Source organism: Chelonoidis abingdonii, chromosome 8, assembly GCF_003597395.2.
Source record: "Chelonoidis abingdonii isolate Lonesome George chromosome 8, CheloAbing_2.0, whole genome shotgun sequence".
In the NCBI taxonomy this organism is placed as follows: Eukaryota; Metazoa; Chordata; order Testudines; family Testudinidae; genus Chelonoidis; species Chelonoidis abingdonii.
Window position 1 is genome coordinate 100,740,309 of NC_133776.1, and position 24,973 is coordinate 100,765,281.

The following is a 24,973-nucleotide window of genomic DNA, read 5'->3' on the forward strand; positions in this document are numbered from 1 at the left end:
TTTATCGAATATGATGTGGCATAATTGGTGAATAATTTAATACCACTATGCGTGGTAGAATCGATAAAAAACGTGTGTCACGATGTGTAATAAAATGCTGCATTATAAATTGCCGCCCTTGTAAATTGTTCGGCCTAGCGATAATATGCCTCTGCTTAGCACACAGGGCATTGCTGACATCCACTTTGTGCGGGGGATCATCGCAGACCCTGCCCTATGCTCTGCGGAGAGTTTTTCACTGTACGAGGCTTCCACGCACCAGGATTTGACCCCTAAGTCACATAAGGTCATAACATAGCATGGAATCACGCAATAATAAATTCTCTCTTGAGAATTAAACTGTATTAGACTATTAGTAACTGCAAATAACATAAGTGAAGAATTCAAAGGGCTGTGGTGTCAATAGTTATATTGGTCAACCTAACTTTTTTGGCCTATTTTAAAAAATCCATTTATTATTGCAAAGCATGAATTCAGCCTTAGATTAAAATAGAGTAAGTGGACACAGTTTGTCATGCAAGTTTGGAAACTGTCTTAACCATTACAATCAGAGCAAGCAAGAGATAAGGTTAAAAAATTTTGGATCAGAGTTTTCTTAATTAAAAAAATCAGTCTCAATTGACAAGTGATGTCTCACTTCCTCCTAAATAATTCACTCCTGGCAGCCCGCAGACCCCTGCTCACCAGGTTCAGAATATTGAAGGCCCTGAAGAAAGGTGGCTGACACAAGGCTGGATGCGTCTAGCACATGAGACAGTAATGGTCCACTTTACTGTAACAGGATGATTGATTCAGCTGTTTTGTCATCTACTGCTACCGGGAACGGAACCTAATACATTAGCAATTATCTTCATTACTAAGAGGGAAGGATGGCTGAGTGGTTAAAATAGGGACTAACAATCAACTTTCCGTTCACCTAAGCCCTGGAAACTGATTCCAGGGGATACTGAGGGATCCGTGACTAGCAAAGAATACAGGGTGGAGAAATATAAATCAAAATTAATGGTGGTTCTTCTATCAGTCTTCATAACATTCCAGTAGGTTGTACGCCGGCGCGTGCACTTCGTCGGAAACTTTTAAACAAACTAAGCAGGAAGAAAACGGCAGTGCGCCTAAGTGCCGCTATGCGGTGATATATACCCCGGCCGGCCGCGTCCTCAGTTCCTTCTTCCTGCGCGTGTCGGTCGTGTGGACATGTGGAGCGCGGCATAGCTGACTCCACATCCCTAGCTTTTCTTGTCAATTGTTCCTGTTCTAGTTAGTTAGTCATAGTTACTTAGCATACGTATTGTAGTTATATTGAGCTTAGAGTTATAGTTGTATATATATTAAACTTCATATCGGGTAGGGCTCTGGCCCTTTCCGCGCCCGGCGCCGGGCCGATGCTGGTTCGCCGGGGTTCAAGGCGTGCCTCGACTTGTAAGAAGCCGATGCCACCAGTGATCCCTACGCGCCTGCCTGAAGTGCCTGGGAAGATCAACACATTCAAGATAATGCCGCATTGTAAGTCTTCGTCCCCGAACAAAAAGGGAGCGAGACCAGCGCCTCGAGACGCTCCTTATGAAGCGCACTTCACCCCGCGCCTCGCGGCCCGAGCGCGCCTCGCCGGATCCCTGCCCACGCGAAGACGCACCGGCACGGACCTCTCCGGCACCGCTCCGCGAGAGCCCCTGCTACGCCTAAGCCGCTAAGCGCTCCTCAAAGGACAACGCGGCAGCCGAGGGGGGCGGCGTGGGCGTGGTGGCAAGGGGTTTCGTGGCTCCGGCCCCGGCGGTCCCGAGTCCGATCCCTCCCAGTCCCAACCAAGATCTGGGTGAGTGCTGATACTCTCGCCATGCCGGAGACATCTGCGGTAGGAGGCATGCGGGGACGGGCTGATTTAGCTCCAATGGACGAGCCCGGGTGCCCCAACGGCGCACGGCGCCGCCGGTGCGGTTGTGCTTTCTAAAAGGGCAACAAGCCTTGAGGGCATCCGGTCCCAGGATCCTCCGACGCGCGCGCACGGTCCATCCAGGCACCGTCGCGATCCGGCACCGACAACGGGGACGGTCTCCTCGCTGACGCCAGCTCGCATCCGCGCACCGCGCTCTCTGCGCGCACCGGTCGTACACCGGCAGGTCAAGCATCCGGGGACTCCACTCGCGGCCCGCGGTCCAGCCCCGGCTACGACAGTCGCAGGAAGGCTCCGGGTCACGCGCGAATACGGAGCGACGAACCGAACCAGTCGTCCGGGTCTTCCCGGTCGACTCCCGACACCAGTGTGTTCCCGGGATGGCACGCCTCCCGTCGGCAGACCCGGCGGCACCGAGGACTACGGCACTGAAATCTCGCACTCGGAGGTCGTCCGCATCAAAGGGGCGCTGGATTCTCGCATCCCTCTACGGCCCAACCAATGGCCTCCACAAGCTCTGATCCCGGACGAACAGTAATATCTGGAATTCGAAGCGCTGCCCCAATCTTCCCCGAAGTCACTGAAGCAGGGCCCACAGCACTGGGCTTCTGGACGCCCGCAAACATCAAGCCAGGTGCTACCGCTTTTTCCCTCGCACGGCACCTACCGCAGAACGAGGCTCCAGAGGCCGGCGTCAAGCCCCAACACCCTGAGGAAGCGGTCGTCTCATTCGCTCGCTGCGGAAATCCCTCAGACGCTGACGGTACTGCCAGCTACGGAGCTCCCGACCACTCTTGCCATGTCACTCTTCATCTTCCCCCCTGATGACAGTAGCCGGAACGAACCATGGTCCACCCCCCCAGACCTGAGGGCTCACCAAGATCTCTCAGGCGATGGCGCTGACATGAACATTCAGGCCGAAGAGGTCCTGAGGTTGAGACCGTTACATTTGGTGGCTTTGTTATTTGTGCTGGAAGCACGGACGGTCTTTCGGCTTGATGCAATACGCCCGGACCACCTAGACTTCCCGCCCGCAACTACACAACAGCGTAGGCCTTTCCCGACCGCCCAGGACAGACGTAACAGATTCTTCAGGCGCCAGCTAATAGTTAATGCGACAAGAAGCGGCAGACACTAGTGGTAGAACTCTAAAGGGGGTTCAAGGCCGAAGGACCTATACGGCAAGTCTTAACCGTGCTAGGAAGTCCGGAAGAAGGCTGGTAGGTTTGGCCTTGACCCCTGATTACCAGAAGTGTCTGCGCCTGGCATTCTTATTGCGGCGCCTGAAGAATCTTTCTCTGTCTGGGCGGGGGAGGCCTACGCTGTTGTTGTAGTTGCGGCCGGAAGGGTCTAGCCGCTCGTGTCACGGGCGTATGCATTCGCAAGAAGCCCGCATAATGACCCTGTTATCCTTTAGGCTTTGCAGCGCGGGTAGGTCTTATCAAGAACAGGCCTGGCCTCAAACGAGATCCTGGATGAGTGTGCTGGAGTTCACGGAGGATCCAGAGACCTGTCAGCCAGGAGATAAGACGCATCGTGACACGGAGGCCAGAGTTTCTGGCGCAGAGTCGGCCGCGTCCAGTGGGCCGCCTCAAGGAGGTGCGTGCAACTTTCTTCCCTTCGTCCAGAAGGATGACGAACTCCTGGAGAGCGTCTTGCGGGAGGACTCTTTGGAATTTATCAGCTGGTCTGACCAGGTGTTTAGAAGGAGTAGCGGCTGAAGTAGGAGCTTGCTGTTAGAAACTCGCCGCTTGCAATGCTCCGAGAATGACTTGGGCCCATAGTCCATCCTTCTTGCGTCCTTGACTGGGGCTGGCGCTTCTTGCCCATGACGTTCCCTCTCGTTCACCGATTGAACCACCCCCTACCGGGGGCATGGAGCGCGGTGTGGCTCTAGTAGTCATTAGTTGCCTATAGAGTCTTTAAGAATGAGTGGATCTTACGATCGTATTTTATTCCTGAGTATGTCTAATTAGATTTTGATGGTCATCTTTCTTGGCCCGTCCTTGACTTGGGGGGCCCCTGGGCCTTTTCTCTGCCCAAATGGAACGGTTCCCGTCCATCGGTTCACTGGGGGGAACGAAATTGAAAAGAACGCCGCCGGTGAGCTGCCAGAATGGTGTTGGCGTTGCTGCTGTAAATTGTAGATAGAAAATAAGGTCAGGGGCAACACGAGTGGGGCGTCAGATGTGAAGGTATTGGACCTCGCACACAGATGACCTCAATCATCCGGAGAGGAGCCATAGGCGGCCGGCTGGCGGGTGGGTATATCGGTTAGTCTATAGGTGCCTTTTAGAATGGGTATCTCATGTTATTCGGTCCAATATCTCGGGCAGTGGGTGTAAGGCGGAAGACCCCGGAGCCACTCGCCTCAGGCAGATCGGTTTGGAGTCTTGGAGCGCCAGATGGTGTGCCCTCAAGGCTCTTGCCATGGGGGGCCGCCCGTGGATATTGCGGCTTTTCAATGAAGTAAAAAGTGCAATCGTTGGCCCGAACACGGAATATCTCTGGGGCTGTGGATCAGGTGAGCAGAGAAAGTGTGAGTGAATGAAGGACAACGGGGCGACAACGACAAGGTCAGTCTGGAGTCTCTGCAAGGCGTCACCGTAGCTGGAGTTTATCCGGCCCTAAATGTTATGGGGGTCCAGGTCAGCGCGTCCAACTCTGAAGCGGCATATTCCGCACGTGGCAAGGGGCATGCATAGTGATGGCCTCAAAATCCGTGTACCAGGCGGCTCCGGTGGCAAGGTGGGAGGCACTCAGGTGAATGGTGGTGGCGTCGTGACGGCGCCCGCATACTGGGCCTCTTGTGCAAAGTCCCTTCCACGGGACGTGAAGATGGATCAAGGAGTGAGCTCGCCACTCGGGGCAGGGAGATGGGAAGAAGCGTGTCTGGAGGGAGGGACATCCGTAGCTGGCCCAGTCAATGCGGCTTGAATGGTATGCCCAGGCGGTGCCTCAGAGAGCCAGTCCTGAGGCCCAGGGCTTGTTTGTTCTATGGGCAGGGCCCCTGAACTATCGATAGGACGGGTGCCACGCATGTCCCTTGGATTAGATTGTGGGCCCCCCAGGTCCTCCCTTAGGGAGGGTGGGGCCTGTTGTCAGACAGTCCAGCTGGCATAATAGAAATGCCTCTGGCAGGCGCCATGCCTGGTTCTCGGCGGGTACAAGGGTGCATAACCGGGTGCGAGAGGAACACATAGTCGGTCGGGAGGGCCATGAGGGCATGCGGCTGGGCCTTTGTGGTAATGGAAGCACGCGAGGGCTTAGCGACGCCAAAATACGCCAGCGTGCTGCTGGGCCTCCTGTCTCAATGGAGTGAGGCGACCTGTTACTGGGCAAGATGGCTGGCAGTCTGTCGGTGCTTCAAGAGAAATCTCAGATAAGATTGCTACGTGCTAGTCATCAAGGTACCTCCCGGGAGGGTAGTACGAGAGTGGGAGCCCACTTGGTGGGAGGGCCATGAGGTCGCGGGCCGAAGGAGGGGGACCATGCGGGACCCGGAGGACAGCGGTCTGCCGGACAGGCTCGGACCACGGAAGGAGAAGAGGGGCAGACCGCACCTTCCCCGCGGTGGCCCGGTGGGCAGATCAGGGTTGACGCGCTCCTGGGAGTGAGTGTCGTTGACCCGGGTGTGCCGGTGAGTGCGGCCGGCGGCTGGAGGGCACCCCGAGCGGGACCTGCGAGCCGGCGCGGGTGCCGGAGGGTCGATGCCGTGAGTATCTGGATCGCGCCCCGGGAGTGATGACACAGCAGGCCCTGCGGTGCCCGGTGGGTGAGCCGGCTCGCGGAGTGAGATTCGAGCCGGCTGCGCGTGCCGCGCAGGAGAGGGTAGCGGCGGCTGGATGCCGCGGGACTCCGAGCGGTGCGCGAGCGCCCGGGAGTTCACAGTCTCGAAGGCGGGAGCGATGACACTTGACCCTCGTGGATGCCGATCGGGCGAGTTATGCACGAACCGGTGCCGCGCAGGAGAGCGGGGTGACTCGCGGAGCCACTGGTGCCTGGATCTTGAGGCGGAGCGCGCGTGCGGGCGCCCGAGGGGAGATCCGGTACGAACCCTCCGGTGGTACGTATGGGCCGCTCCATGGAGGGTGGCTTGCCCTTGGGATCGCGACCCAGGAAATGCGTGGATCCTTAGACAGCGAACCGCCCACGGGGTCCGGGGCGGCGAGAACTCGCGGGGGGGAGTCGGTGGCCGCAGCCAGGCCTCAGATAGGGGTTTTTTCATGTGGAGGCCATATGCTCCCTATGGAGTAATAGCCACGTCTAACCGACGCCGAAGACGGACAGTCCGCTCCCGGCGGGGTGTGTGGAGGCGGAGGGCATACTGGCCCAGGACGTCTAGTCTACCCCCAAGAGGCAAATTCTAGTTGGTGGGGTCGCAGCTGATGGCGCGAACGGGAGAATGTCCGGACTCTCGGGCGTGGGACTGGAAGCGGGTTAATCACGCCCTCTAAGGGGCCACGGCAGCCACCAGAAATCCGAAATTGCCCGTAGGGTTGCACAGGAGGTGGGAGGGCCGAGAGCTCACCGGCGACCTGGAGCGCGGACCCGGGCAGTCGGGGGGCACCGCTCCTTGGAAGCCCAGGACGGGCCAGCTAACTCAGCCGCCTTGGCGCCTATTCAGGAGAGTACCCATCACGGGTCCAGAGGGTGGCGCCGGCTAGTTCGCGGGTGCTGCCGATGCCGTGTGCACGGGGCCGGCAGAAGGTGTTAGCCGTCCGGGCCGGTTGGAGGTGACCTGTAGATGTGCCTCGGTGTTCGCGGAAGGGAAAGCCCGGGTGGTGCCCGAGCCGCGCTCGGAAGAAGGTCCGTGGTGCCCGCGCGGTGCGTCTTGCGCAGGCGCGGGGTGGGCCGGAGTGATCCTGAGAGTGCCTGCCGCTTCAGTGAAAGGAGAGAGCCTCCCTGAGGCGCTCGGTCGCCGCGCTGGTGGAGGCCTCCGCGGGGTGAGTGCCGCTCACCTTTTTGTTCGGCTTCGAGTACGGAAGAAGAGACGCGTTACCTAGAGGCGCATGTGGGCATCCTCCTTATCTGAAATGGTCGTCCTGTTATTGTTTCGGTCCCGGACCAGGGAAAGGACCATTCTACAAATTCTCAGGCGGGCAGGCGTCGTCGGACGTTATCTATAACAATCATTGTGGTGGATGGTCCCCCCAGCATGGCTTCTTACGCACGTTTCAGCCGGACAGGCGTCGTGGGGTCACGTGTGGGTCCTCATCGGCTTTCTACAAGTCGAGCCACGCCCTTGAACACCCGGCGAACCAGGCAATCGGCCGGAGGCCGGGCGCGGGAAGGGGCCAGAGCCCCTACCCGATATGGAAGTTTAACTATATATACAAACTATAACTCTAAGTCTAATATAACTACAACTACGTATGCTAAGTACTAAGTGACTAACTAACTTAGAACAGAACGATTGACAAGAGAAGCTAGGATGTGGAGGTCAGCTATGCCGCGCTCCCACAGTTCCCAACGCCGACACCTGCGGTAAAGTAAGAAGGAACTGAGGAGCGGGCGGGCCGGCAGGGGTATATATCACCCGCCATAGCGGCGCCACTCTAGGGGGCGACCTGCCGGCCCGCTTGAGTTGCTAGGGTAAAAGTTTCCGACGAACGTGCACGCGCGGCGCGTACACCTACTGGAATGGATATGAGCAAGCACTCGAAGAAGAACCACCATTAATTTTGATTATATTTCTCCACCCTGTATTTTTGGTGCTAGATCACGGATCCCGTCAGTATTATTCCCCTGGGGAAACTCAGTTTCCAGGGCTTAGGTGACACACGGAAAGTTGTGGGGAAGCCCATAATAGAACCCAGGTCTGATTCTTAGTCCCCTATTTTAACCACAAGACCATCCTTCCCTCCCTTAGAATAAACTGAGTAATTGTGTAATGTTCCCGGTAGCAGTAGATGACTAAACAGCTGAATCACCAATCATCCTGGTTACAGTAAAGGTGTGACCATTACTGTCTCATGGTGCTAGACGCATCCTAGCCTTGTGTCAGCCACCTTTCTGTTATAAGGGCCTTCAATATTCTGAAACCTGGTGAGCAGGGGTCTGCGGGCTGCAGGAGTGAATTATTTAGGAGGAAGGTTGAGACATCACTGTGTCAATTGAGATGATTTTTTTAATTAAGAAAATTCAGAAATTTTGTTTTGAACACTAAATTGGGTTTTAAGACCCCTTAATCTTTGCTTGCTCTGAGTTGCTAATGTTGACTAAGCAGTTTCAAACTTGCATGACAAACTGTTGTCCACTTACTATATTTTAATCTAAGGCTGAATCACTGCTTTGCAATAATAAATGGATTTTTTTAAAATAGGCCAAAAAATGTATAGGTTGACCAATATAACTATTGACACCACAGCCCTTTGAATCTCATTCACACGTTATTACTGGGTAGTTGCAACACAGCACATGTTAGACTATATGTCTAGAAAACAGTTTAAGATTTCTCAAGAAGAGAATTTATTATTGGTGATTCCATAGCAACTGTTGTGTGATAAGAGAATGACCATGTGACTTAGGGTCAAATCCTGGTGCGTGAAGCCTACCGTACAGTGAAAAACTCTCCGCAGAGCATAGGGGCAGGCTGCGATGATCCCCCGCACAAAGTGGATGTCAGCAATGCCCTGTGTGCTAAGCAGAGGCATATTATCGCCTAGGCCGACAAATTTACAGGGGCGGCAAATTTATAATAGCAGCATTTTTGTAATCACGACATCAGTGACACCGCGATTCTACCACGCATAGTGCGTATTGAAACCACCAATGATGGCACAACACCATTTAGTAAACATACTCACGAGAATCCTAAACATTTATAATATGACCGGAAGGAAGAAATTAAGCAGTTCTCAGTTTAAAAAAAACAAAAAAGCTATACAAAAGAAAGAAAGGGAAAATGAAATGATAGCAAAAATGTGCAAAGTAGATTCTTTGTCGTATCAGTTAGTGCCAACAGTGAAACAGAAAAAATAGTTGAAAGTAGTAGTGAAGTAAAAAGTGAAAATATTGGTGTTGATATTGAAAATATTGATGTTTAATAAGTTCATATGGGGCTAGGGGTGACAATTATTTCAGGGCCTAGGGGTGGCAAAATCATTAACCCGCCACTGGTGCTAAGGGGCAACGTTCTGGTGGCAGCTTCCAGCCCCCACCCACACAAACCTTAATTTAAAATGTGTAAGTGAAGCTAGTGTTCACGGAAAGATGTCAGGTTGATAATTAAAAGCCACTTATTTAATGTTTATGGACCAGGCCCAGCATGGGTAGTTGATGTGTCTCACGCTGCCCTATCAGCATGCCTCACATGCATTTTGGCAGGATTGGATCTAGGAATGAGCCATTCAGCTCAGACTCACTCTACTGAGGTTCCTGGCAGGGTGCTCTTTAGCACCAATTGTGAAGAGGGGTCTTGGGAAGTGGACCTCACTTGCTAGGATCTGTCTGTGGACCCTCCCTGGCATCATTTTGTAGCTTAAAGATAAAAAACCTTTTCAGAGCTGTTTGCATTTTGCAAATCAGAATCCCAATTCCAAGTAGAACCAGACCCAACTTGACTCATCTGGAATGTGCACTAATTGATTGACCCACTTTGAGCAGGAAGGAAAAAACGTAAATTTTAAACACATAAGGCAACATTCTGATCTTGGTGTTACACTGTGTAAATTCAGATGAACTCCAGCTGGAGCTTTGTTCATGCACTAGAAGCCAGTACTCAGCTCTGTTTTTAAAGGCATAACATTTCTGTTCAGACACTAAGTGATTCAAAGGGCTTCCATACAATGCATTCTTAATTTACACCTCCCACAATTACGTGGCGCACAGTAATGGCTTTGAATGAGACCTTTTAAAATTTAGGCTGCACCTCATGGATACAACCATGTAATGGGGATGAGAAATCAGACCAGGTCAGGTTCCTGTTATGAGACATATAAAAGTGATTTTAAAAAACCATTTCTGAAAAGAGAATTTAGAGCTTCAGTTGAAAGAAATTCATTATTGTCTTGGGGGGATAGTGCGGAGTTTGATGGAAAGAAAGGAGATTTTTAGACATCCACTGAGATTTCAATTGGTTTCTTGTTCGTAGGACGGAATTTCACAGATTTTTGTGCTCTTTCTCATAGCTAGCTGCATTCAGGAAACCCCAGAACCCTGCTTACGCACTGTGTATCAGTGTTGCCATTTCCCTGTAAACTGGGTCATTTTTCCTGTTCTGTTTCTAGTCATAATTTGAAATTACAGAGCAGGTGCCCACTGGTAAATTCTCATGTCCGGATTTGGGGTAATGGGGTGTGACACACATTTCCTAGCTTGAAAAATTACCTGGTTTGCATGACTTGTAAGGTTTCTTCTTACAGCAGCACATTTCTGTGCAAACAGCAACTTCTGTTGGGTCAGAGGGCACCACGTGCATGAGTACACTTGGAGGAGGAATCTTGCCTCAAAACCCATATCATATAGGTTCTGTGGGTCTTTCCCAGAGACCCCACAAAACCATTTGTAGTAAGAGCTGCTTGTAGGAGCAAATCTGGCCCTCAGTACTTCGGCTATGAAACTTGTCTAACTGCTGGGGAACACCTGACAGCAGGTTATCAGGCCAGGGAGCTGCTTTGCTAATCCATCCTAAGGACTAGAATAGTTTCTGTGGCCTTTGCAGCCCACACTAGGGAAGGGAAAAATAGAGGTTCAGTCAACCCCTGTCCACACCACACTGTCCTCAAAGCAAATGGATACCACAGAAACCCATGGTGCGGGACCCTATTGGATGCAGTGTGTGTGGACACCTCCCTGCAAAATCTCCTGGCATCTTTCTGCCCTCTTCTGCAACAGCTCCACAGTGGTTCCACCGTGTTGAGAGCCCTGTGTACCTGCTGAGGATTTGGGCCATATTGACGATGGTTATAGGGGAAACTCTATTTCTAGTGAAGTAGGAGGAGAGTTCTGGTGTATTTCAATGCCTTGCACTGTAGCAGTCTCTCATTTAGGAGGACATTGATCAGGGGAAAAAAAATAATTCCGCTGGGATAGGGTCCCATTCTACTATAGAAAACACAGTTCACCGCACGCCAGGGGGCATTGCCACCCTGACACCAAATGTTCCCTCAGCCCCATTGACTTGAAGAAAGGGTTACTGTTCCTGAAACAAATCTGAGCCTAGAGCAACACCCCTGAGCCTGAGCCTGACCCTATAGCTTCTCCACGAGTCTGGGTGGGTGGGAGTTGTGGATGCAGAGCAGCTGCAGAGTCAGTGCCTTAGCTTGCATTTTGAGGTTGGATTTCTCGTGATTTATTGCATTTCTAACAGGTATGGTTTTAAATAGGCAGTATTTACTGACATCCTACTACTACTCATTGAAGCATGATCACTATTTTTGCTGTCTTAGGAGTATATGAATGCCTGCTTGCCATGTATTTCATATTTCATTTATTTTTCAACATTCATAATTTTGCATGAAACCATGCTCTTTTTGGTTCTTTTGCATGTTGATATTGAGGGTGTGACAATCCTTGTAGCAACACTAACATTTAAATGTTGTTTTAGAATTATTGATTAAATGGACTTGGTCAATAAAATCATCGACCACTCACACTCATCTTCTCTTTCTTTACATATTCATTTTAGAGGATGTCTTATATCTTAAAGGTAAGGGTAGATACATCTCTTTGGCTTATTGTAACATAGAATGCTTGTGCTGTGACCTTTATTAAGCAGATCCTTCTTCTCCTGCTTGCTTTTTCCTCATTGTGCCTGCTTTTAATCATTTACAGTATGACTCAATTCTGATTGGTATATACATTTTGAGCAGGTTCACCAAAAATATTTAGGACTGTGACGCAAAGGCTGAATTGCATGAAAAACATGACACCCCTGTTATCTGTATAGTTACTAGATCTTTTAGCCTTGATATTTATATTACACATAACCTGTCATATACAAATGCTTTCAAAATCAATCAGAATTATTGTGGCTCAACAAAAGAACTAAAAACTTGTTTCTTATCTTCACAATCTTATCAGACACTAACTCTGTGTGTATATGCCTATATTTCATACATATGTGTGTGGGAAGGTGTTTATAATTATACACACACAGATATAGGGTGTATATATATAAACACTGTATCATTTATGATATGTTCTATATTATAAACAAAAATGTAATATAGGAATTAACATGTGTACAGTTCCATAGGGAATTTTATAACTGACCACAGAAAAGTTGATCATACTGATATTTCTAGTGAATTTGTGTGAGTCACTTACGAAAAGATTATATTTCATCTGATTATGTTTTATTCCTCAGTCATTTCCCTGAGATACATGCACAGTTCCTGTTGCTTTTACTGGGATTTGTGCACACAGACCTAGTGCAGGGAACAGCCCTAACTGCTGTGAAGTTCCTTAACTTTATAATTGTGTGCAAAGGAGTTTAGTGCATAATCCAATAAACCACATTCAGCCTGAATTGCTCTGCTGTTTTAGCTACCTTTGGCTCTTATTTAAAGGGAAGTCTGTTTCTCTATAGGATTCCAGCAAGAGTCCAAAGACAATGAAGAAGTTTCTTCCTAAACGGAAAACGGAAAGAAAAGCATCTGATGAGGAGTTTGTTATTAGAAAAAGTAAGTGTTTTCTTTTCTGTAGGGGAGTTCTGTTTGCAAAGTAATTTACATGAGATTTTAAATGAAAATGGAGCCATTTGTTCAATGCATCCTGTGTTGCACATAAATAACTAAAGGTACTTTGTTTTTGAGATTTTTTGAAAGCCTTTGTCATACTCATAAGCTTCCCACTATGTCATGCACAGCTGCCATCTATCTTAGTTTTGTGAGACCCTTGTGGGAACGCTTAGCATTTATATCACTTTACCAATGATTTAAGCATCACAAAATCATGATGAGGTAGGTAGGGAAGTTATTATCCTCACCATACAGATAGGGAAACAGGGACCGAGATGATAATCTTCAAAGGGGTTAATGGGTTAAATTGAATTTCAATCTATGAACATCACAATAGCTGTGCTCTTCTAGGACAATGCAGATCACAAAACCCAAGAAGGAAGCCTGTGAGAGCTGGGGACAAAACATTCTTTGTCAAGGGGATCTGGCTATGAAACTAACTTTCAGAGGAGATCAGGCCAGTTCAGTGTCTGCCCATCTTTAAGGAACACTGCAAAACCTCTCTCTTCAAAAAAGCTTTCCAACATAAGAGTAATATTCCCAATGCAGGCCTCTTCTTGCACTGCTAAACCCCTGCCAACAAAAAAACATTGATAAAATCTAACTCTCCTTCTCTCCCTCTGTGCCCCTCCCCCCCAAATGTTTTTATCGTGCTAAGGGAGATCTGTTGGAGACTCCATGAAGTCTACTTAGGACATAACTTTTGATTTTTACATGGAAGGGGATCAGATACTGTGATGAAGAGTGGCAGTACAAAACCCTAAAAGAGATAAGTGACTTGCCAAAGGTCACAGAGTGAGACAGTGACAGAGCCAGGATTAGAAATCAGGATGTCCTGGTTCTTAGTCGTACCTCTCTCGAGGATCCTGGCAGTGGGATTTTAAGCCTGCAGCTTCTTAACAAGTGCACTTATTTCCCCTGCAAGTCCTTCATACCATGGGTAGTAGCTACCTCACTCTTCACAGCACTTGCTATCCAGTATCCCCATCATTCCTTTAGTCAGACCTCAGCCAGAGGTAGGCACCGCTCCACTTAACTGGCCTTCATGTGAAATACAAAGCTCTCCATCCCAATCACCTCTGCCTCACTCCCAGAGACAATACTATTTGTCATACAAGCAAGGCTGTCTCTCCTCGTAAGTGAGTTTGTTGCAAGGGTTTTGAAAGAGAAAAAAGAAGCCAGAATATATTGCTTTCAGCCAATATTTGCAATGTTTTGCAGGTACTGCTGCACTAGAAGAGGATGCCCAGATTCTGAAAGTTATTGAGGCCTATTGCACTGGTGCAGGTTTTCAGCAAACTCTCAGTTCAGGTAGACACACAAATCTATTACATAATTCACAAGGTATCTGAAATGATCATCACCTCTTAGGAAAAAAACAGTGTTGCAACATATGGCAATCAAGCTTGTGCAGAGAAACCGTGGTGTCTGAATCATCAAGATAAGTACATTTCATACATCTAGTGGTTTATTTGCTATTGTTTTTCTTCTGTCACAGAGGATGAGCAAGTAGGAGGTAAAATGGCAGACGCTCTGGATTGTAGTACACAGCTACTTCACTAGCACTTGGTAGGAATTAAACAAACCTAGTTTGTGCCTGTGGCTGTAAGAGAAACTGATGCTAATCTCAGACTGGTAGGTAGCTTTTGAAAGGAAGCTTGAATATTATCTCTTGATCAGCCGCATGTTTAAGAACAAGCTGCTTCATGAGAACCCAAGTATCTAACATTTTCTGAAACTCTGGAACTACAGCTATTTATCAGTGCTGGTGAGAGATCAGAGTCAATTGGTGAACTATCAGATGAGGAAACATTTTTAAATTGGGACCCATGAAACTTGTATCTTCTAATGGTTCCTACCCTAAACAAATACTTTAATTTATAAGCAAACAAATAATTTTAGATTCAGGCAGTGTCTCCAACAACTTGCCATTTACTGCTTTAGCCTCAGTTAACTGAAGCACATGCTTAAGTCCATCCTTCTTCAGCAAAGCACTTAAGCACTTGCTAAAGTCCCATTGAAGTCAATAGGATTTAAACACATGCTTATATTTAAGCATGTGATTTAGTGTTTTTTTGACTTAGGCCATTGCCCATAATGTACCTTCTTTCAGTATTCCTGCTGCTTAGATTGAGAATGGCCACAGCTATCATGGGGATTGCTCAAAAAACAAGTTTTTAAGGGTGCTGACTCCATGTGGGTATTTAACGTACTGCAGTGTAGGCATTGTGGGGATCTAGTGGAGTCACTTCTGCTTTCATTGATAGCGGACTTGGGCCTGGTCTACACTACGTGTTTTATACCGATTTTAGCAGAGTTAAACCGATTTAATGCTGCACCCATCCACACAACAAGGCCCTTTATATCGATATAAAGGGCATTTTAAACCAGTTTCTGTACTCCTCCCCAACGAGAGGAATAGCACTGAAATTGGTATTACCATATCGGATTCGGGTTAGTGTGGCCACAAATCGACAGTATTGGCCTCTGGGCGGTATCCCACAGTGCAGCACTGTGACTGCTCAGGACAGCAATCTGAACTCGGATGCACTGGCCAGGTAGACAGGAAAAGCCCCGTGAACTTTTGAATTTCATTTCCTGTTTGGCCAGCGTGGACAGCTCATCAGCACAGGTAACAATGCAGTCTCCTGAGAATCGAAAAAGAGCTCCAGCATGGACCGCACGGGATCTGATCGCTATATGGGAAGAGGATTCTGTGCTAACAGAACTCTGTTCCAAAAGACAAAGTGAAAAAACATTTGAAAAAATTTCCAAGGCTATGGTGGAGAAGGGCCACGCCAGGGACTCAGTGCAGTGCAGAGTGAAAGTTAAGGAGCTCAGACAAGTCTACCAGAAAACCAAAGAAGCAAACGGAAGGACCGAAAACATGCCGCTTCTACGCTGAGCTGCATGCAATTCTAGGGGGTCTGCCACCAGTTCCCCACCCCTGTCCATGGATTCCGAGGTGGGGAAGGTGGTAGTAATCTCAGCCATGGCTGAGGATTCTGTGGACGGGGAAGATGAGGAGGAGGAGGAGGAGGAGAGGAGAACGACCTTGTGAGGTGGGGATGGTAATCTCAGCCATGGCTGAGATTCTGCGGACAGGGAAGATTGAGAGGAGGAGGAGAAGGAGCAGCTTGCAGAGAGCACACAGCACTCCATTCTCCCCACAGCCAGCAGCTTTTTCTACCCAACCAGACTTACCCTCCCACGCCCCCAAGTCAGTAGCCTAGACAATGAAGCCATGGAAGCGACCTCTGGTGAGTGTACCTTTGTAAATATAAACCATGTTAAAGCAGCGTTTTTTAATGATTGATTTGCCCTGAGGACTTGGATGCATTCGCGCCAAGTCAGTATTGGAAAAGTTTATAACATGTCGGGGATGGAGCGGGCATCCTCCAGGGACATCTCCATGAAGCTCTCCTGGAGTACTCCAAAAGGCTTTGCAGAAGGTTTCTGGGCAAGGCAGCCTTATTCCATCCACCATGGTAGGACACTTGACCATGCCATGCATGTAGCACGTAATCTGGTATCATTGCATGACAAAGCCTAGCTGCGTATGTCCGGTGATTGCTGGCATTCAGGCAACATCCGTTCTCTATCTCACTGTGCTTATCCTCAGGAGAGTGATATCATTCATGGTAACCTGGTTGAAATTCAGGAATTTAATTACGGGGATAGAGAGAGCCATTTCTACTGACGTGTTGCCTGTTGCTTAAAAGAATCCTTCCTTGCAGGTAGCCAAGGGGGAAGGGAGGTGGGGTAAGTGGCGCTGAGCTTTTTCACATTTGGGTAGCAGGATCTTCCATGATACCAGCCACGCGGTCGGGAGGGGTAAAGCAATCATCCCAGAGAATTGGATGGGGGCGTGTTTCTGCTGCTGCATGTTAAGAGGAAAGACCGCAGCACTGAGTGGGATAGCTTGGTATTTGGGAAAGGAGGGCACTCGTGTTATTGAAGGCTGCAGAGCCAGAGACAATGCTTACCATGGCCGCATTGCAACTGAATTCTGATGCCAGACCTGCATCTGTGAGATCTCTAATACCAGAGTCGGCAGGCACTCAATATTAAGAGCAAAATGCGACCTTGTAGTGAAATCACATGTTGCTATTGTAAGGTGAATAGGTGTTGTTCACTGTGAAAGAGTTAACCATTGTTCTGTACAATGTATCGTTTTTAAATACTTCTCTCCCTTTTTTACCTCCCTCATGCAGCTGCAATTTTCAAGCCTCCTACTCCATCCCGAAGGCTATCTCAGATAACGCGGAGGAGAAAAGACGCAAGACGAATGTTCTGGACTCATGGAAGTAACCTGCAATGAAAGAGCTCATCTGAATGGGAAGGACGTGGTATCAAATTACCGGAAAGATGCCAGTGACGTGAGGACAGAGGGACCACAGTGAGGAGCGGAGAGACGCTCGAGATGAGAGTGGCGGCAGGAAGATCAGAGTGTAGGCAGGAAGATCAGCAGTGGCAGGATGCAACGCTGGGGCTGCTGCGTGATCCAACTAGACATCCTCCGACGTCTGGTGGAGCTTCAGGAACAGCAGCAGGGTCACAGCGTGCCGCTGCAGCCCCTGTGTAACCACCCTCACCACTCACCATGTTCCATATCTTCCTAACCCAACGTGTAGAACGCGTGGGGAAGGCTTCGTGCACCGGTTCCACTCCACCCCCTGGACAGCCCAACCAAAAGCTGTCATTACTTGAAATATTTTTAGTGGCCTTTCCCTTCCCTCCTGTCCTCCTCCCAAACCACACGGGCTACCTTGTCAGTTCTCTCCCTCTTTTTATAATGACTTAATAAAGAATACATGATTTTAAACGATAGTGACTTTATTTCCTTAAGCAAGCTGTAATCGAAGGGGAGGGGGGTTGCTTGCAGGAATGAGTCATCAAGGGGGAGAGTTAATCAAGGGGAAACAAACACAACCAGTCACACCGTACCCTGGCCGTGATGAAACTCATTTTCAAAGCTTCTCTGATGCGCAACGCTTCCTGGTGTGCTCTTCTAATCGGCTGCGCGTAATCAGGCGGCCAGGTGTTTGCCTCAGCCTCCCACCCCGCTCAAAAGGCTCCCCCTTATTTCACAGAGATTGTGGAGCACACGCAAGCAGCAATAACAATGGGGGACATTGGTTTGGCTGAGTCTGAGCGAGTCAGTAATGTGCGCCAGCTTGCCTTTAAACGGCCAAATGCACATTCTACCACCATTCTGCACTGCTCAGCCTGTAGCTGAACAGCTTCCTGACTACTGTCCAGGTGCCTGTGTATGGCTTCATGAGCCATGGCATCAAGGGGTAGGCTGGGTTCACCCAGGATAAACTACAGGCATTTCAACATCCCAACGTGTTATTTTCTGGTCTGGAGAATTAATTCCCTGCTGCAGCGTTTAAACGCGAGTAGATGTTCCTGAAGACGTGAGCATCATGAACCCTTCCTGGCCATCCCACGTGGAGTGGTGAAACGTCCCTTGTGATGCACCAGTGCTTGCAGCACCCATTGAAAAGTACCCCTTGCGGTTTACGTACGGTGCCGGTGTCTCCGGTGCCAAGATAGGATATAGGTTCCATCTATCGCCCCCCACAGTTAGGGAATCCCATGCAGTCAAAGCCATCCACTATGACTGCACCTTTCCAGAGTCACAACCTTTCGTAGCAGCAGCTTAAATGATTGTTTTGGCTACTTGCATACAGCAACCCCACAGTCAGATTTCCCACTCCAAATTGATTCCCAACTGACCGTAGCTGTCTGCGTTGCAAGCTTCCAGAGGGCATTGCACTCATATTCTCAACTGAAGGGCTGCCTCATCTTGGTATTATGACGTTTCAGAGCAGGGAAAGCAAGTCACAAAGTTCGAAAGTGTCACTTACACATGAGAAGTTTCACAGCACTGCGAATCGTCCGAACCTGCAAAACTGTGCCGGTCCCACCAATCTGTGCTTGTTTCCGCGGCCCAAAATCGCGTCAATGGCTAGAACGCCCATTACCGCAGGATCCCCAAATGCAGGCTGCAGTTTGAGAGAATTTTGTGTTCATGTCCTCTCACTTCTCGTCGCCGCTCTGCCGCTAGCCGCTCCTCCTCGCCTGGCTTGGCGTCCTGGTTCAGCATAGACTGCAGGAGAATGCATGAGGTGTTTACAACGTCCAGGATTGCGTCTTGATCTGAGCAGGGGTCCATCTTAGTGTGGCCGTGTGCACTCGACTTTATACAATCTGTTTTACAAAACTGGTTTATGTAAAATCGGAATAATCCCGTAGTGTAGACATACCCTTGGTCTGTCTGCCTCTGCACATGCTGTTGAAAGTTTTACTCCTGGATGTACATTGTTTGTGCAGAAACTAGTGCGTTATCAAGGTGTACATGGCAAGTTAGCTCAAAAGAGGAATGTTGATCGTGGCCTTTGAAGAAACCCTCTATGGCCTGGGCTACAGTAGTGGGGGGGTTCGAACTAAGATACGCAACTTCAGCTACGCTATTCGCGTAGCTGAAGTCGAAGTATCTTAGTTCAACTTAACTGGCTGTCCTCACGGCGGCGAGTCGACTGTTGCGGCTCCCCCATCGACTCCGCTTACTCCTCCTGCCGTGGTGGAGTACAGGCGTTGATTAGTGGATCGATTTATCGCGTCTAGACGAGATTGATCCTCAATACATAGAACACTACCCGCCAATCCAGTGAGTAGTATAGACGTACCCTAAGGCAGGGGACATGTGTAGACAACAGGGATCTCATCCTGCTTGGAACTTCTGGGTGCTACTGTTGTATAAATACTAAATAATGAATGCTAGCAGGCAACACAAGGACCCAATTCTGCCTTCAGCAGTTTCACAATGATCTATCCTCATTGGTTTCACTGGAGGTGTTCCTAATATAGACTAGGGTGAGCCAGTTCACAATTAGGCTTGTGATTTCTAAATGGTGTCAGCTGTTGTGGAAGGTTTCAGTTTTTCTTTTTGTTTGGCAACTCTTGTTTATAGGATCTCGTAAAGACTCCCTACCCCAGGTCTTACTGCCCGAGGAAGAGAAAATCATCATAGAGGAAACAAGAAGCAATGGTCAGACTGTCACGGAGGAAAAGTGCGTGAGGTTTCCCTGTTTGCGTGTTTATGCTTTAAACTTTATGATAAATTCCAGTGGATTTTGGGTGATACCTTAAAAACCAAGGCCATGTCTTCTCTGTGTAGGTGTCATTGGAAGGATATAGGTACTCAGGTCAGAACATGCCCAGTGCATCCTTACCCTTGACATTCACTGTGAGTTTCAGGTGGCAAGGAATATAAGATTGATTCCAATGTATTTAGCTCCTTTTCTTTTTAAAATTGGAGGCCAGATCCTCAGCTGGTGTAAATCAGCACCATTCCATTGGAGGCTATGCCAGTGTACACCAGCTCAGGGTCTGCACCTGGATTTTTCACTGTGACAGCTAAGGTAAATCCTTTTTACAGGTTATTTATCTGTAAAATCGTTACTGCTCCTGCCAAGCCCCGACAGATTCATCCATCCATCCATCCATATTCCATGCATACCATTTGATGTAAATGCCTTGTATGTTTTGTTGTTGAGACCTAGATAAACAATATTTTCTAAAATTTGAAAAGAGACCTACATTTTGATGGCTGTGAGGTTTAAATGCTCCTCTGCTAAGACTCCAGAACAAGGTCTTATGGATGGACCCTCAGCACTGAAGTGCTGGCACACACTTAACTCAGGAAATGTTAATAGCCTTGCTGGAATAAGCAGCCTAAGATAAAATACAAACTGCCAGCACCTCCCCCAACTATTTGTATGCAGGTCTCATTCTGATGTCGATTTACTGCACCTCAGCTCTCTTATCTTAATTTTCTGCTTATTTTTTAGAAGTCTGGTAGACACGGTTTATGCACTGAAAGATCAGGTCAAAGAATTAAAGCAGGTAACAAGAGCATTTCTGCATGTGCTGTCAGTACGTAGTGGTGATTAAACAGATGGCCTTGCTCCACCCACATTCTATCAATTAGCTGATCTTTGTTTGAGGACTCAGCTGCCTTCAAAATGATGGGTCTGATCCTGCAGCTGCCTGACAGGCACACTTCCCACTGAAGTCAACATGAGTTGTGTGTGCCAAGTGGCTGCAGAATCCATGGGGCTCTATGCTTTGTCTCAGTATATGAAGAGTACAGAGCAGGTTTAGCCTCTGTCAGCTGTATATTGACTTTTTAATTGTCCTGTCCTTTAATCTCTATTGTCTGTAGTGTTCCTTTTATAGGATTATGATAAACAGATGTAAAAATTAATGCCCATTGGGGTAGGAGACGGAAGCATCCCTCCTTCCCCTCCCCTGCACCCCAGTTCTGGATCTTCTTGACTCACTCCACTACCAGAGGACCTTGAAGTCCCGGTCCTGGAATGGAATTCCCGCAGGGGATGCTTATGCCCATGTGAAGTCCTAGTTACTTCGATGTGGACCTGTATAGCAGCACAACTCTGGCTGAGCAGGATCAGACCCTTAGTTTATTCCAAACCACAGGTGACCCGGTCTGCGAATCATTGGAAACCAGCACTAAATTTTGTCAATTGTCCCTGTTTTGGGTGTGTTTGGGTTTGGGGGGGCTTCCCCCCACCACCACTTTTCGGTGACAGTTAAGGCCATGCTACAGCAAAACACTTAAGCACATGTTTCAGTCTATTACTGTTCAGCAAAGTATTAGGCATGCACTTAACACTAACCACATATTTAAATACTTTGCTCTTTTGGGCCTATAAGGGTTTTGAACTTTGCTAAGAATAAATATAGCAGGTTTTTTCTTCCCCCCACAGGAGAGTAAAAAAATGAAACAATGTTTGGAAGAAGAGCTGAAGTCAAGAAAAGATTTAGAGAAGTTAGTCAGGAGGCTATTGAAGCAAACTGATGAATGTGCCAGGGATGAGTCTGGGCGCAAGTCCTCTGTTTTAGCTTGAATTCGGGACGAAGCTGCTGGCAGTTGCGTGTGACCTCAGGCATTCTTGGGAAGCAGAACTGGACGCTTTGCCTCTTCTTGCTCCTTATTTTATTTTGTTGTGGGGTTTGGTTTTTTGTTACAAAAAAAAGAAAGTGGTAATGAAAAATAGTTTGTTTCTATTCCATAAGGATATAACACATACCACAAACAATTAAATAGTCAACAGCTAAAATGGTCAGCGAGGGGTCTACGATTCACAATTCATCTGCAGCAACTAATACCTCATTGTACCTGCTACTGGAAGCAAATAAGAAGTCTGCAAATGACTGCCACTCAGAAGAGGGGTTTGGCAGTGGTTTCCTATAAAGGAAATGTAAGCACTTTTTATGCTTTCCTTTTTATGCTTTTTAACGTGCCCGGTACTTAATTTATTAAATGGAAATGTTATTGAGCTGGAGTCAGGTAAAAACCAAAAAGCAACTAGCACTTGTTTTCTGAAAATCAAGAATGGAAGTTTTCCCCTCCAAATATTCCCCCCACCTCCTATTAGTTGTCTGTAGCAAGATAGTGCCCTGCAATAGTCTGGTTCCCATGTGGCCTTTATATAGATGAAAATGTACAATTAACATTTTAAGACATTTTTAATTTAACTCCTTGGAGCAGTAGGATCTTCTTCTGTCATTAGCACATCAGGAAGTCACATTGGATGAAACTGCCTCTTAGCAGCTAATGGTTAACATAATAGTTAACTTCTCTTTTGCCCAGAGGTCTGTTTCTAATGCGTGACCTCTAATATTTGGGTCCTGTTACACTTTCACTTTCTAAACCTCCATGTAGTGAATACGTTTTATATTTTCCCAGTGCTTTTACCTTGCCACATGTGCTCTCCCCTTTATGGAATGCACACTTGGCTTGACAAGGGGTTGCTAGGGGATTTTTCCCCTACTTAAAACATTTGCAGTTCCTTCACCTTGGTTATGAAAAAAAGACAATGACCACTAATTACTCCGTCCACCCCAAAGGGGCTTTATAATAGGAAACAATGTTCTGTTGCAACAGGAAAATATTTACATTTATGCTTTGACAAGAGCTGCAATGGTCAATCTCCCTCCTGTATAAGAATTTATACAGTTTTTACAAATCGCTGGCAGAAATACCAGCTAAATCAAAGAACACATACAGTGTGTATATATAGACTCTCTGGCTCTGGGTTCCCCTTGTTTTGATATTGTTGCTTATTTTCCTTGCTAGCAATTCATCATTCATTTTAGCAGAAGGTCTGGAGTATTCTAACTGGTAAGAATGAATATCAAGGGCTAGTGTCCCACAGTGATGTAGACACATATCATAGCACATTACTCTTTAAGTTCTTCATGAAGGAAATATTACAGGGAATAACTATTACCCTCATATTGCAATTAAAGTTCAACCTGAGTGGTGCAAATTGCATTTGGGGTTGAGAAGAAATTAGGCTGAGAAGCTGGATTCTAAAAGCGGCGGAGCATTTTCAAATGGGTTTTCATTTTATTGTGAGTTTGTTTGGGGTGATTTTGTTTGATTTTGATTTTGATTTTTTTTTTTTTTTTTTTTAAATCTTGGGCCTTGTTTGCTCTGGCCAGCATTCACTGTCCCTGTCCATACTTCTCGATGGTAAGTGGTCCCTGAAGCGACCAGCTCTCTGACTCCTCGCACATCGGCAGCGAGTGTGTGAAGCTGAGAGGTACTGAGCTGACCACTGGCCATGGCAATCTGTCCATGCCCCATTGTACGGGCACTGGACTTTAACATGCATTCACTTCTGAAGGGCAGAAGTGTGAAATTTTGGTGTATCGCTGGTGTCATGAAGCTGGTTCTCTGACTTCCCTAGTAACATCCCTGTGCTTAGGGTGACCAGATGTCCTGATTTTATAGGGACAGTCCTGATTTTTGGGCTTTTTCTTGTATAGGCTCCAATTACCCCCCATCCCCTGTCCTGATTTTTCATACTTGCTGTCTGGTCACCCTACCTGTGCTGCTTCTGTCAGAGTAACTTCTCCACTGATTTTTGGGGAGCCAGAGTAGGAGAGGCAGTAATCTACCCCATGCTCCAGCAGCAGGCCAGCTGTGTCTTCTGACTCGCTGGGCTGGCATGCACTTACGCACCCAGGCCACATTTGGCTCATGAACTGTAATCAATAATCAAAGGGGTAGCCGTGTTAGTCTGGATCTGTAAAAGCAGCAAAGAATCCTGGCACCTTATAAACTAACAGACATTTTGGAGCATGAGCTTTCGTGGCTGAATACCCACTTCATCAGATGCATGACATTCACCCACGAAAGCTCATGCTCCAAAACGTCTGTTAGTCTATAAGGTGCCACAGGATTCTCTGCTGCTTTTGTAATCAATAAGTGAACTAAACCAGACTGTGACTTATAGTCCTGGGCAAAAGGTATAAATATATCCATCTAGTTAGAGTTTATCTGAACCCATGCTGTGTACATATGCATGTTTATAGGATTTTTGATGTGCTGGAGGATGGGCTAGTACGTTTTTGGAACAGACGCATGTACTGAGCGTAACAAGCCAAAAATAAAATAAAAGAAATAAATAAAGGAAAGGAAGCCATGTCAAACTGATAGCAGTGTTGCCATAGTTACTTTGTTTACAGTACTTTGTAAATAGGTTCTGGTTAGTCTGTCTTAAGATGGACACTTAGTCTGTGTCAGCTGCCTTCCACTTGATCTTTTGTCATGTAGATTTATTTACTGTTACTACTTATGCAAGTTCAATTTTTCTAATGTTTTTATTTTGAACTATTTTTAAGTGACATTTTCAACAAATAAAGAAGGATAAAAATGGCTTCTTTGCTACATCTGTTGATTTCTTTGTGTCCAGTTCCCCTCCCCCCGGGATTGGAATCCTCAAAATATAGCACCTGTTCGGTTAGGCTTTCAGTATCTGTGTCACAGGATCGCTGGTTTCTGTGAATAGACTGAGCCCAGGGCCACTGGACTGGAGCAGGGGAGCCCAATCCAGCTAATTGAAGAGGGCTGGGCTACACCTGGGCCTATAAAGTGCAGCTAATAGGCAGCTGGTGGGACAGGACTGAGACAGGCTGAGCCCCAGTCAGCAGAGGTCACACTGGAGTGGAGCTGATTCCTGTGGTGGGTCTCTGGAGCAAAGGGGCAACTCCACAACTCCAAGATGGGAGCAGAGCTGGAGGAGACAAGGTGCTGCCAGGAGCTGGAGAACCAGAGACCCCTGGAAGAGGTGACCTCGCAGCCTGGGGACCAGGTATTGGCTTAAGACTGTGTTCTCTTTGCTTGTTAACCTTTGTTATAAAAGAATAAACCTCCTGTCCTGGGCCTGGGCATGGAAGCGCATGCTTAGCGACAGGGCAGCAATGCCCCCCCATGTGCCCACTGACAATCTGGCATTTGGCACAAAGGCCATGCCAAGAACGAGTTGTTATGGCAATACAGAAGTCAATCTAAGGC

At 47.8% G+C, this 24,973-nt stretch overlaps 1 protein-coding gene across 1 annotated transcript in view; it reads left to right on the forward strand.

Annotated features, from left to right (window-relative positions):
• The window catches only part of ARHGEF6 (Rac/Cdc42 guanine nucleotide exchange factor 6), an 85,501-nt gene extending 61,166 nt beyond the window's left edge, over nt 1-24,335 (forward strand). Inside the window, 6 exon segments of the mRNA XM_032773193.2 lie at nt 11,523-11,543; nt 12,426-12,519; nt 13,798-13,887; nt 19,556-19,655; nt 20,436-20,490; nt 21,375-24,335. Of these exon segments, the coding sequence (XP_032629084.1) occupies nt 11,523-11,543; nt 12,426-12,519; nt 13,798-13,887; nt 19,556-19,655; nt 20,436-20,490; nt 21,375-21,515 (501 nt within the window). The 3' untranslated portion in view covers nt 21,516-24,335.
• Nucleotides 24,336-24,973: the final 638 nt, after the last annotated feature.